At 45.1% G+C, this 12016-nt stretch overlaps 1 protein-coding gene across 5 annotated transcripts in view; it reads left to right on the forward strand.

The window, feature by feature from the left end:
- The window catches only part of LOC147629914 (anaphase-promoting complex subunit), a 157701-nt gene that overhangs the window by 38111 nt on the left and 107574 nt on the right, over positions 1-12016 (forward strand). For 3 of the 5 annotated variants that reach the window (XR_015267763.1, XM_086811417.1, XM_086811419.1), the window contains exons 4-5: positions 1726-1862; positions 8314-8596. Coding sequence is in view for 3 of the 5 variants with exons in the window: in XM_086811417.1 (XP_086667543.1) it covers positions 1726-1862; positions 8314-8596 (420 nt within the window). In the remaining 2 variants the exon portion in view is untranslated. The remainder of the gene's footprint in view (positions 1-1725; positions 1863-8313; positions 8597-12016) is intronic. The other 2 variants (XR_015267764.1, XM_086811420.1) reach the window with 1 other exon arrangement.

Consider the following 12016-nt stretch of genomic DNA (forward strand, 5'->3'; position numbering starts at 1 on the left):
TTTGGAGGGTATATAATTATATGCAGCCCTTCAGTTCAGTCCATAAATCATCTCATATTTGCATGGGAGACTTATCATTCGTCCCAGACAAGAAAGAGGGCTGAACATTATAACAAGATATCCAATGCAAAGCCTTGTTTTGCAAGCTAGTGGTCAGAGGCTTTCTTCCAGGAACTGAGCAAAGGAAGAACTCTCTCTCAATAGATCTATGCTTCTTGGGGTGGAGACGGGATGCCGAGCATACGTTTTATCTTCTCAGAGGTGTAGAGCACCTTCGTCTCCGCTCATGTCAACGATTTTCTAGAGCTTGGTGAGGATGTGGCCCTTCTTGAGACGAAAAATCCCGATATCCGAACATGAGGGACAGCGCCCATTATGTGGAATGTTTTCATTAGAGATGATTGTGACCTTTGGGTGCCTCTGGTTTATTAGGTTTGCTTGGATCGCCTTATTTGTTTTCCTGAGCTCTTTCAGTTCAGTAGCCATTGCCTTTTTAAGAGACTATTTCCTCTGTGACAAGGCCGTCTCGCATTTCCTGGATAGTGACAGTGAGTCCTTTTTGAGCTCTTTGTCGTACTGTATTTGCATGACTCCATCTCTCTTTCATGTGTAGTTTTCAAACTTGCAATTTCTTTGTTATGGTGTTCTGCCTATAGAGAGAGGATCTCCTTTATACTTGCAAATGCATCCTTGACAAATGCTGCAGTGCCCCTTGGTTTCTCTTTGCTATTCATGTATATGCCTATGTTGTTGATGGCATCTATCAATCCCGGATCTCATAGTAGGATGGGCATTGAAACAAATAGCGCTTCTTTGTCTCCACCTCTCCAGTCATGCAAATCCTGCAGGTCTGTGCCTCTTGTGGACTGCCCTTTGCCCGACCAGGCGGGGTGATGAAATCTCAGGTGGCCTGTAGCAATCCGCATGGAATGAGACATATGCCTCTGTTAGTATGTGGTCCCCTCAGTGCAACCATCTTGTGAAACAAGCAAGAAACACTCTCTATAAAACTGTAATTTGGTGAGGAGCTCCATGGCAGACAGCCATGTCCTGCTAGTGTGCAGAGCTATCCAATTCAATCAGATGAGGCGGTTAAGAGTGTGGGGGATAAGAGAAATAAAGAAAGGAAGATTGTTATATTAAACGTCTTCAAAAGACCCAATGGGTCTATGAGGCCAAAGGTGGTACAAGAGTTCCGTGTGGTACTGGGCATTAAAAGAAACTCATACAAAAAGATAGACTAACTGTATGGCCATCTCATCATCATCGTCAGCATGAGCATGGTGTGCACTATGGTGAGCATGTGAGTACATGTGAAAATACATGTTGAGGGTACATCTCCAAGTCAGTACAAGAAAAGAGGGCTCATGTGGGTGTGATGTTATCATCCTCATCCATCTAGAATATCTAGCATAGGTGAGTCTATGACTGCTGAAAGACTCGTCTGAGAGAGAGAGAGAGAGAGAGAGAGAGAGAGCTGTATTAAACGTCTTCAAAAGACCCAATGGGTCTATGAGACCAAAAGTGATACAATGGTTTCCATGTAATCTCATCATGGTACAAAAGAAAACAAAGACTAGAGATATGAGCTGGGAATGTCGAATCCGAGTAATATGATACAAAGTGGGACCATCATCATCATACAACCTATGGAACTAACCCCCTGGTAGGAGAGAGAGAGAGAGAGAGAGAGAGAGAGAGCTAAAGGAGCGATCTTTGGTGCAGAGTTATTAGCCCCAGTTTTGAATGTAGCACCTGAGGTCACACCTGGGGAAGAGGAACCACTTTTGATAGACTCAAACAGCTCATTAGGGCAATTTCTTCGTCGATGTATACTTGCCTTTAATCTCCTCTCATTTGAGGTGATGTTCTCATGGTTGCAAAAAAAAAGTATCAATGATAAAATCTTTTGGCATATTATTTGAGTTGTGTTAATTCAAGATTATTTCAAAGTTTTCTGGATCAAATATAGTTCTCATGAATTGAGTGTATTTCTTATTTTGTTGTTTGCCAATGATGATTTATTAACTTTATGGAAGTTAGGCATACATGCCATATTTCCAGATCCTCCTCCCTTTGCTTTCCCCTTTCCCCCTTCCTTTCACACACGATACATGCATGCACTCATGCACAAAATGCATTTTCGGCATGCTGGCTATAGTGTTTGAAGGCCTTGTTAGGCCATGGGACAGTAACTTTAGTGTCTCCACTAAATGTTCTTTTGCTTCATTTGCTCCATGAGTTGAGCAATGCACGTTGCATGTATGTAAATATCTTGCCTTGCCACCTCAATCACTACCAATAACCGTTAAGAGTGCCATTACAGCCTAAAGAGGTTTAATTTATATTGTGGTTGATATAGACACCCCTCCCTCCCTCTCCCCCCCCCCTCCCCCCAAATTTTCTCTTTTTATGTTTATATATATATATATATATATATATATATATATATATATATATATTATATCTTGAAAAAGAAAAGAAAAGTGAACGTACTTAAAGTACTTATTACTCATTCCGTACACACACTGGACCTAAAGTACTCAACCACCTTGGGTCTTTTTATACAATGGGTCAAAGCTATTGCCCCCCTCTCACATACTAAGATGGGTACTCTTACATAGAATTTCCCACCTAGAGACTACCAAGATGGGAAACACTCAATGAATTTCTTGGAAATCAAGAGTTGCCACACCGCCCAATTATGTGTAGCGATACCACACCATGAACGGGCAGACAGTTGGCCAACATATGTGCCCAGTGTGCTTTCTAGAGCCCCTAGTCCCCTTGGAGGCACACACATCCACATGGGCTTGTGGAGGCTCCGACATTCTAAGGCAAGTCCCCACCTTGCCTAACACCAGTCTTCCACTAAAGACAAGCTTGGGGGAGTTGAAGATAGGAGGGGTCCCTTCCACATTGTCTTTGCATGTGGGATTACGTGGCCTTCTTTTCCCATCTTGCAATCCCCACTACCCATGTGAGATTTGCACCTCCAACATTGTGAATTATGAACTATGAAGTATGAAGTATGAACTCCTCGCAACCCCATAACAATAACCCCATAACAATGTGTCCTTGGTTTGCTATCCACCGCCCACATTATGCGGTCACTTAGTTGGCACAAGCATGCATCCTACTTGGTAGAGTGCCAAGTCTACATAAGCCGTCTCCTAGGATGTCTTGCTTACAAGAGTGCTTGTGTCACAAATGGGCGCGTGGTTATACAGAATTCAACACTTAAATCACAAAATTACCATCCTTTGATCACGGCCATGTCCCACATACACAACCATACATCTCTATTAAAATTACATGGCAATTGATTATACAATTTGGAAATATTGAAAAGAAATGACACAACACTAGGGACCAGAAGATGTACTGGTCCCCCCCTTTGAAGGATTTGTATTGCCTTAAGAGAGTAAGAGTTTCACAAGTACATGAAATGGGTGGCTTGGCCCAGCCATACACCCGTCTCTTCCAAAATAACTGTGCATGAAAACAATTCACAAAATGCTATACTGGCCCACAAGTAGCCCAGCTACAAGCTAGCAATATGATGCCCAACACCCCTCTCCAAGATTGCCCGGCAATCCCGAAGCCCAAACACAATAAAATCAACTACCCAGTGGCTGATAAAACAGCCCTAGGAAAGTGCCCAGCACTTCCCAAGGGTTCTCCCGCGCAGAATCAGCAGCAACCGGAACCAAAATGATTCTTCCATAGCTTCAGTCTTTGGGAAAAGTCATCTTCTTCTTTTGCAAGCTTGAATGGAGAACTTCTATTCGTCGTCGGAAAATCAGAATTCAGCTAGCTTCTTAGTGTTTTTGGAGAGAGAAAACACTAAAATATGGTTGGGAAAATACTCTGCAATAGGTGCACTGGGTAGAGAATTGAACAAAGGCCAATTAGTGTGCTGAACTGAGGCTGAAAATTAGTATTTACAGAGCTGAAATCAGCCTAGGAGGAGGCGCCAAGACAGAGAAAAGGGATGGAGAGTGTTGCTCATGAAAACGTGTGGTAGAGAGTGATTTGTGCATGACTTTTTGAATCAACATGAGTGGCTACATGGAAAAGAGCAACTCGAGTAGATAAAAGTTGTAGAAAAGCTTACTTTGCATACTTTACTTTTGAGTTAACTGACTTGCATGATTTTCTTTGGAGAAAAGTGAGCTTGCATGATTTACTTTGAGAAAAGTGAGCTTGCATGCCATATTTTTAGGTCCATGAGAGGATAAAGCATTGCTTGTTGCATGCATGTAGCCAGAAAAGCTTGCATGTCGCATGCATGGGGGTTTCTGGATATGCATGTCGCATGCATGGGAGTTTCTAACTCTGCATGTCGCATCCATGGGGGTTTCTAACCATGTCGCATGCATGGGGGTTTTTGGTCATGCATGTCGCATGCAAGGGGGTTTCTCATCATGCAGAAGAAGATCGCCAACCATAAATAACTGAATTGCCATGCATGCATGCATGCATGCATGGAGATAGAAAACCCGCATAACAGTGGGCTGCCTTCAAATACCTACTATTCCTGTAGAAATCCATCATTACAAGTTAATTGAAGACAGATTATGTAGCATACTAGCCCATGGGTGCAATCTAGGCGTCCCCTGATCCATGAGCTTCTCATGCAATGAAATCTAGGCATTGTCTAGGCAAACAAAACAATAGACACAAATAAAATAAGCTATGTACACAAATGTATGCATCTAAACACATATTTTGGAAGAAACCCCATCTATGTACATGTACTTGAAATTTACAAAGGCTATGGCATTTGGCTTTCCAAGATCCATCAAATGTCCATAGCATATTACATTTGGTTCTCCAAGATCCATCGAATGCCTAACATGCTTCTTTGCAGCCAGGATCTCATAGATAGAGCTGGCATACACATACATGGAAAGCGTAACCATAAACACACCATGGCTACATGTAGTGTCCAACACCAATGTCCATGGATAATAAAAAATTAAGAATATGAAACCCGAGAAATTAGGGAGTGGTTACAGCTTGAACACAATGAACTCGATTATTATGGGGTTTCACAAATCCCCCCATATATAGTACACCATATGGTAGGTCGGTCGTCAGACCCTAGCTATGACCACATATATATGTACTATGAACTATGAACTTCCCGCAACTCGAGAACAATGTGTTCTCTGTTTGTTGTCCAACATCCACATAATGCGGTCACTTAGTCCGCACAAGTATGCATCCTACTTGGCAGGCTGCCAAGCCGTCTCCTAACCATGTGGCCACACTTGGCCACCATCCAGTGTCTAAATTGGAAATTGCCCGGTGCACGGGTGCTCACCACAGCAGCTACTCCTCATAAAGGGGGCCTTACAAAATAGAGCACATTTGTCACCCGCAGAAACATCACGAGGGTGGAGCATTAAGCAAATGCCTTTCCAACATAATTTTCCACCTAGAGACTACTTGAGGGAATGGTTGAATGCAGCAAGCGGAAGCAAAGGAGAGAATAGGAGCAGCTAACAATGATCCAACACTTGAGCAAAATGATGAATAAATTAAATGGCAAAAAGCTTGTTCTTATATACTGGACAAATAACCAAGTCAGTCAGTAGAAGAAACCTGCAGATTGGTGAAAAATACCTACGATTGGGAAAAAGTGCCTAAAAATGTGGAAAAAAATACCGAGATTGAGTAAAATACATCAGATAAATATGCTGCATAAATGGTGCAATAAATGGGATTAATGCTGGAGATGAACACAGTCCAACACCACCTCTCAGCTCGAGCACGGTGGATCGATTCCCATACGAGTCAGGAGTTGATCAATAGAATCTAGAGATAGAGGTTGAGTGAATAGGTCGGCTAGGTTATCTTGAGAGGGACACTACTCCAGAGAAATGATACCATCAACGACCAGCTCACGACGAACAAAGTGAAAATGGATTTCAATGTGTTTGGTCTTGCCATGAAAAGATGAAGTTTGAGCCAACGCCAAGGCACTCTGGTTGTTTGTAAGAATGCGAATAGAGGAGTCCGAAAGAACATCAAGATTACTCAACATCTGCATCAACCATAACAGCTCATAGCAAGTATCCAAATAGGTCCAGTACTTAGCCTCAATAGAAGAAATTGAGACTGTATCTTGCTTCTTGGATCACTAGGAAATGAGGCTAGAACCTAAAGCAAAGAAATAACCAAAAGTGGACCACCTAGTATCTTGGTCACCTCCCCAATCAACATCAGAGTATCCAACAAGCTTAGTGCCTCCTTTGAAAGAGAGACCATAGTCCAAGGTACTAGATAAGTATCGAAGAACCTTGAGAGCGGCTTGCCAATGAGAATGTCGAGGAGTGGAAGAGAACTGATTGAGACACTGACACTGTAAGAAGGTGGGGGTGGAGAAGCTGAGGGGGGTGGGGGTGCCGAGAAAGAAGCAAGAGGACGTGGAACCTCTATGGTAAGCTCGGGTAAGTTTGGGAATCATTGAATGAGGGCTCAACAAAGTGAACGTTGCGGGAAATCACTAAGGACTTCTTCTCCAGATCCCATAATCTATAAGCTTTGGATTGAGAGCTATAACCAAGGAATTTGCAGTTCCTAGATTTCGAATCAAATTTGGACCTGGTAGAATCAGGGATATGAGCATAATAGGCATCATAGCTGAAAACCCTGAGATGTAAACTGAAGGTTTGTGTCATTTAAAAGCATACTATGGTGTCATATTAGCAACCGGGAGAACGATTAATGACGTAGACAGCAATGGTCATAGCTTCTCCTTGGAAAGTGGGAGGAAGATCGGAAGAAGAAATCATGGTACGGGCCATCTCTTGAATAGTCGTGTTTTTGTGTTCAACCACACCATTCTGTTGTGGAGTGCCAGGCGTGGAGAACTGACGGCCAATACCTTTTTAGGAACAAAAAGTTGTGGAAGGCTTTGGAGATGAATTCTCCTCCATTTTCCAAATGGAACTTTCAAACCTTTTGTGTGATCGCATTCTCGACCAGAGACACCCACTCTTGAAAGCGGGAGAAATCTTGAGATTTTTTTGCCAAGAGAACACCCAAACATTACGTGAGAAATCATCAATAATAAGCATGAAGTACTTGACACCACCCTGGGTAGTAGGGATGTGAGAAGCCCGATGAGTAGCCTCGTGAGGGAAAGGCTCTGTGTTGCTTGCCATGCAAGCAAGCCACACCAGTGGAGTGGGAGGGTTTCAGTTGCGGAAGACCCTTGATCATTTGGTGAGAAGACAACTTTTGAAGAGAAGCATAGTTCAAGTGCCCGTATAGCGAGCATGCCACAATGCTGTATCCGCCTGAGCTACCAAGGCATGATAGCTTTAAAGAAGTTGTAGCAAATGAGACTGTGACTCATTCAAAGAGCCACCGAAGTCCCTCAACCTGTAAAGACCACCTTCCTGTACACCTATGGCAACAATCTGCAAGGTGTTGGTGTCAATGACCTCAAGAACTGAACTGTCAAAGTACATGCCGTAGCCTTTCTCTGCAATCCGAAACATTGAGAGGAGATCGCTAGAGAGCTTGGGAACATAAAGCACATCTTGGATGGTAGAAGGTTGGCCAAGAGAAGAGTTAAGTCGCACGTTACCCACACAAGAGGCCTCAAGGTTGGAAGCATCACCAGTTGGACACCTTCGAAGAGCTAGGCCAAATATCATGCAGAATGGACCTGTCATGAGCCTACCCAAAGAGACCAACAGCTTCTGGATGGTAACAAACTCCGTGATGGAATCCATGATGTTGGTTGTATCGAAGATCTTCAGGTTGGCAAGGTGATTCTTGAAAAATAATCTTTCCCTTTCTACAATACAATTCCCCTTTCGCATACTAAGACGGGCACAATGATTGCTTTCCTAGAGACTACCGAGATGGGAAACACTCAACACGGCTAGGTATAAATATATGCCCGGAACTCCTGATTTGTGCCAAAATGCGAGACCATTTTTAATGTGTCATATGGAACTTTCCATAGCTATAAGTTCATGATCTTGCTAAGGAGTAATAACCTATGTCTATTGTCACCTATGGTAGAGTCAAAGGGGTTCTTCAACATGCATATATACCTACATAAGTACATACATAGCATCCTGCATCCATCCATGCATACATATATACATACTCACTCACCTACCTGCGTACCCACCTAGCTACATACATACACATATACGTGCACACATGCATTAACAAAGTATTCATGGTGGTATAACCTTGCATAATATTCTTCATTGCAAATAATTTGAGTTAGCTTGTTGTTTTCTTTATAGTGGGTTTTGACTTCTTGTTGGTGGAAACATGCAGCGTACTTGCAAACTTCTGACTGACCTAGATGTATACCGCCAGCCTATGCTTACACTTACTGGGGGAGATCATGCACTAGAGAATTCTATGCCAAAAAAGATGGATAATGCGGAGATGCATGACGAAGAAAATCCAAATGATGAGGAGGATTACTTTGAGTATGAGAATGTAGAGACAGAAAGTACTATGTTCGATGTGCAGAAGCCCAGAAAGGATGCAAATGAGAATAAGGCATATGAAGGATCATTTCAGGTTTTAGGCTGTAGCTCTCTCCCAAATGAAGGTGTTTTCTCCTAATCCTTGCTTACTTCTCTTGACCTAATATATATCATCAGTTGGTTAATGAAGCAAAAGGTCTTAATGAGGGTCATTGAACAAGTCTCTTTAGGCTATATTTTTGTCCAAGTGAAGGTGTTTTCTCCTTATTTTTGGTCATCTCATGCGAAATTATCTATAGGTCAATGTTAACTTCTTATCAAGCAAAAAGTCTTGATGAGGATCCTTCACAAGCTTCTTATTGCAGGTGGCTCTTCAATATGTGTGCATGCATGCGTGTGTAAATAATTATAAGTAGATATATATATGAAAGAAAGTCACACACAGACTTGACTACCACACCACCCTTCCAAGTGTCTGCCAGTCAAGGCAGCAGACAAGCTGCAGGACAACCAACCCCACAAGTGAGCCGCTTGGCCTGCCGGTGTGAATGCCCTGCACAGTAGTTGGGAGAACCATGTGTCGGAGCAGAGCCTGATCTTTGATGTCTATTGCAGCCAACGTCCCTGCACCAAAGAGGAAGAAGCTTTGAAGAGCCGGATTGCATATTGTTGATGATGCTATAAAAGCCACAGCTGAAAGTGTGCAATGAGCTATGAGTGTGGTGAACCACCCTGCCCACCTGCTCGGTATACATGAGCATGTGCACCCTCTCTTACAAGGGGTGGGTGTCCTCCATGGGTTTTGTATACATGACCTCTCCAATGAGAGTCATGAACTCCAATTGGGAACATCTTTTTGGGTCTGCACATAGTGTATGTAGCACACATGTGATCAGGCTTCTACTATAACTACTGTGATAGGGATAAGAACTGCACCTTGACCTGGCTTCTCTCCTTCCATCCATTCATTCCTTCCTTTTATTTCCTCTCAGCCCCTTCCATCTCCTTTGTTTCATCTTCCTTTGTCCTCTTCTTTTCTTTTCCATGTACCAGCTTCCTTCCACCTGTTCTCCCCTTCTCTCTCTGTACGAAGTGAGCTTGCAGTACAACTTGAGGATGGAGTCAAATCTGGTCTCATAGGTATTTTTGAGGCCAAGAGAATATGTTCTATAAGGATGCTCAGCCCAACCCCAAGAAGAATAAAATAATATTTTGGGTTTGATAAAAAACCTTAGGAAGCTTAGGATCTTGCATGGGTAGCTGTGCATTGATAACTCATTGTAATTAGTTGCGTTTTTTTTTCTTTTCTTTTTTTTTCCGAAAAAAGATCCTTTCATTAGTTATATAAAAACGCCCGTAGGGCTACAAAAGATCCTCTCTTGCTCACGAGAAAAGCAGAGCAGTGAGCAGGAGAGGGCTACAAAAGATCCTCTCCTGCTCACGAGAAAACGCCCGTAGGGCTACAAAAAGATCCTCTCCTGCTCACGAGAAAAACAGAGCAGTGAACAAAGCAAGGCAGTCCGGGAGACTCTCCCTAGGTGCTGAAAAGTACAAGCATCAGTACAAAGAACTGAGGGGCTAAATCATACAATAGGAGGGGGGAAAAGCCAAACAGGTGGCCTGTAATGCCAATGGGGGGATCCCGCGTGTAGGGTATAGAAGGGCCGCTGCGCCAGGTGGTGTGAAAGGCCTGGCGCCGCAAGATCGCCTCATCCGAGTCGCCTTGGATGCGGTCATACTGTCCTCGCAGGGTGTGGATCAACTCCTGCCAAATCCCCCGTACAGTCTCTGCTGGTGGCTCCAGTCTCCCCTCAAAGGCCCTGAAACACCGGGCCCTCCAAGTGAACCAGATGGTGAGGCTGCCGAGGCGCTCCCATGGTAAATCCCTCTCCTGTGTCCAGCTGGCGGACGAGAAATCCGGTGACGGAACAAGGCGAGGCTGGCCCCTAATGAATCTGATGGCCGGACTGTCCTGCTCCGTCTCATAGCCCATAGCAGGCCCTGACGAAGTTAACCAAGCAGCGGCACCCCACGTAAACATACCCTCTGGAGAGAGGGGGGCCAGAATACGCAGCATCTGCAGTCAAATCTGCTGCGCCTGAGGGCAATCCCAAAGGCAATGTCTCTGTGTCTCCATAGGGTGGCCACATCGGACGCAAGCCGCCGGAAGACCGCTGTAGACAAGCCAGGTGCCAACTGCTAAGCCCCTGTGGGCGACCAACCACTGGAAAGTCGAGATCCTGTGGGCCTGTCGACTAGCCGAGAGCCGGGCCCAAAAATCCTCCAGGAACTCCTCTGAGAGTCCCTGTAGCCGCCAGTGCCCCGCTGCAGCTGGAGAGACCATCCTCCTCGCCGTCAAAATATGCCGCCCCAGCCGAATAGTATACTGGAAAAAGGTGATCTCTATGGCCTCAAGGGATGCATAAGGATCATGCCACTCGTACTCCCCAAGGTCCCACTGTAGCCGGGCCAAGGGGCGCGCTGCATATGCCCATATGCGCCAATCCGGGAGCACATCTGTAGGGTCTGGGTCAATATGCCACTTCCGAGAAGCGGCGGCCACTACCTGTATCCTCTGAAAGGTGCACTCTGCAACCAAAGGCGACTCCACCTCCACTCTCTGAAGTTTGCCCTCATCCTGAATCTTATAGTAGAGGCATCTGCCATCCTCAGTGCAAGCTCCGACAGCAATCAGGATCTTGAATTGTGTAAAGGCTCCCATCCACCGTGGGGCCACTAGCTCGATAGGCATGAACCACTCCTCTGTGAGTGCCTCCTGAATGTCATCCCTCATGATCAACCCCCTTCTGAAGTGACTCAGCCTCTCCACCTGGATCTCCTCTGGGAGAGTACAGAAGGCCTGCTAGTCTCCAAATCTACGTGCTGGGCCTGCCGCCAAAGGTCCCCAGGCTAGACGAGGCCGAGAACCCAGAATATGACCCTGCTCTGTGCGAACCGTTGGGCTCCAGATGAGCGGCTGTCTGGCCCGCTCCTCAACACAAGAAGGAGGTCGCTGAGAGAGCCCCGGTCTCAGCAGCTCCCAAGCTCTCAGGATGCTCAAAGCAAATCTGTCCTCCCATCCCCTACTGAGGCCTGTCCTCATCTCTATGAAGATCCATCGAGGGTGTTCTCACCTAGTGTGTTCACACCACTAAGGATACTTGACCTAACTCCGAAATACCCAACAAGAGCCCTCCCCCCGGAGTCTCCAGGTGGCCCTCCTCCAGTCATGGGACAGCCAGTAGACTACAGTTTCCTCATATGTCTTCCAATGGATGCCACTGCTTTTGCTGAGACTTCAGCTCCTCTCCGAGTCTCTCATTTTTCATCAATCCAGACCGGCCACTCCGGACAGTGGCATAGTGATATTCTCGTCCCCCGTGAGTGTTGCTGTAAAGCGTGAGTGGAGTCTGGAGTCTGTCTCCTCCACTATTCATGGACAGATGATAGAGCTCTCTCATCACCTCGGAGACTTGCGCCTCACAGACATTGTTTCCCACTTTTGGCTCTTGCCCGAATGGAGCTCAGCAGATCAGGCCACGGCA

The sequence above is a fragment of the Cibotium barometz genome, chromosome 17 (genome assembly GCF_041138505.1).
Source record: "Cibotium barometz isolate CiBa-2024 chromosome 17, ASM4113850v1, whole genome shotgun sequence".
NCBI lineage: Eukaryota > Viridiplantae > Streptophyta > Polypodiopsida > Cyatheales > Cibotiaceae > Cibotium > Cibotium barometz.